At 52.9% G+C, this 1,599-nt stretch overlaps 1 protein-coding gene across 1 annotated transcript in view; it reads left to right on the forward strand.

Moving 5' to 3' along the window:
- LOC102672934 overlaps positions 1-1,599 on the forward strand; it is a 104,755-nt gene that overhangs the window by 83,516 nt on the left and 19,640 nt on the right. The window contains 1 exon segment of the mRNA XM_031509969.1: positions 1-720. This exon segment is cut by the window's left edge and continues 15 nt beyond it. Coding sequence (XP_031365829.1) covers positions 1-720 — 720 coding nt within the window.

Here is a 1,599-nt window from a genome sequence, read left to right on the forward strand (position 1 = left end):
CTGCAGCAAAGGCCGCCGACGGAAGCCGATCCGACGGACGCGGAAGGGGATCAACCGAGATGCGAGCAGAACGGTTTGGAGCCGGGGAGCAGCACAGAGTCGGCTCGCGATCATCACCAAGCCGTCGAGGTGAAGCCATCGCCCCGGCGTCGTCCTAGTCGTATACCTTTACCCGGTGCCACCGCGAAGGCGGCCGCGCCCAGGCCGCCCAGCCACGGAAGGAACGATAGCAAAGAGTCGTTGAAGTCGTTGACGAGGCCTCCCCGTGATTCTAGTCGCGACAGCCACGGCGGCAAGTCGTTGTCGAAGGCTCGTGACTCGAATCGCGATTCCCTGGGGAGCAAAAGCCTGACCAAGAGCGGCAACAGCAGCAGCAACGGCGGAAGCGGAGGCGGAAGCAACAACGGGAACAGCAAGGAGACGAACAGGGAGTCCCTGAACAGGTCCCTGCCGCGTAACAATTCCAGCCGAGACTCCTTAAACAAATCCTCCTCGCTGTCCCGCGCCCGAGACTCGCTGGAGTCTAACAACCTCGGCGCGTCCTCATCCCCGGGGACGACTCCTCCTCGACGACCGCCCGCTCCTGCACGCCGTTCCTACAGCCTGGCCCGCGCCTCGTCATCCGTTGATACCGAGAACGGCAAGGTANGATCCGTAAAGCAATACTTTTGGACCAACTGGCTGAAGTCACCGTTATCCAACGGCCCGATCTAGTAGAACGTCCACGAGTATCCTCTTCTCCAGGACCAAGGCCAATAGTCACGATCTTAGGGATATCTGCTGCTTTCGATCGCGGCTACCTCGAACCGAGTCTCCGCCTCTTACGCCTCTTACGGACCTTCTAATTCTTTTCTCCCACGTCTCGACACGCTGACTTGTGCTCACCGTCAACTCGGTTAACGAACAGCAACGCTCGCTACGATCGATTGCATCGTTTTCATCTTATCGGTTACATAAGTCTCAGTCGTTTACTTACTTCCCCTTTGTTATACTATATTTAGTATATATTTACATCCCCGTATCCCCGTTTCCTCGTCTCTACCTTTTTTTTGCGGCATCGAGAACGTACGTGCCGAAATTAAACCGTTCCATTCGGTGTCTCTTCTACTTTCGATTCATTTCCTTTTTTTCTTTTATCTCTATATATATATATATATTTCTTCCGTCGTTCTCTCCGCCGCGGCTCCTCCCTTCCTTCCGCAACCGATACCCCGTAGCGTGCCGATAACCATCTATCTTTCGAGATGTGGAATAGTTTTTCTCCGATCTAACCACGATCCCCTCGACACACTCGATCATCATATATTTCCCTGAAAACGTTATTCAAACTCTGACGTACACAGAGACTCTCGACCGACACTTGTCTTAAAAACGACGAATCGCCCGACGATCCACTACCGAAATGTCTGATCTGGAGCGCAGGCGAGCGTGCGTTCGAGCCCGTCCCCGGCGGTCCAATAAAGAAAATGGCCCCTTCTCGCGTGCCGCCGGTTTTTCTCGTAAGTTATGCTTCTTTTATTATCATTTGCTTCGATGCTTCTTCCTGGATGTGGTGAGCTATGAGCCTGTTTTTTTTTTTTTTTTTTTTTTTTTTTTTTT

Source organism: Apis dorsata, unplaced genomic scaffold (assembly GCF_000469605.1).
Source record: "Apis dorsata unplaced genomic scaffold, Apis dorsata 1.3 scaffold_194, whole genome shotgun sequence".
In the NCBI taxonomy this organism is placed as follows: domain Eukaryota; kingdom Metazoa; phylum Arthropoda; class Insecta; order Hymenoptera; family Apidae; genus Apis; species Apis dorsata.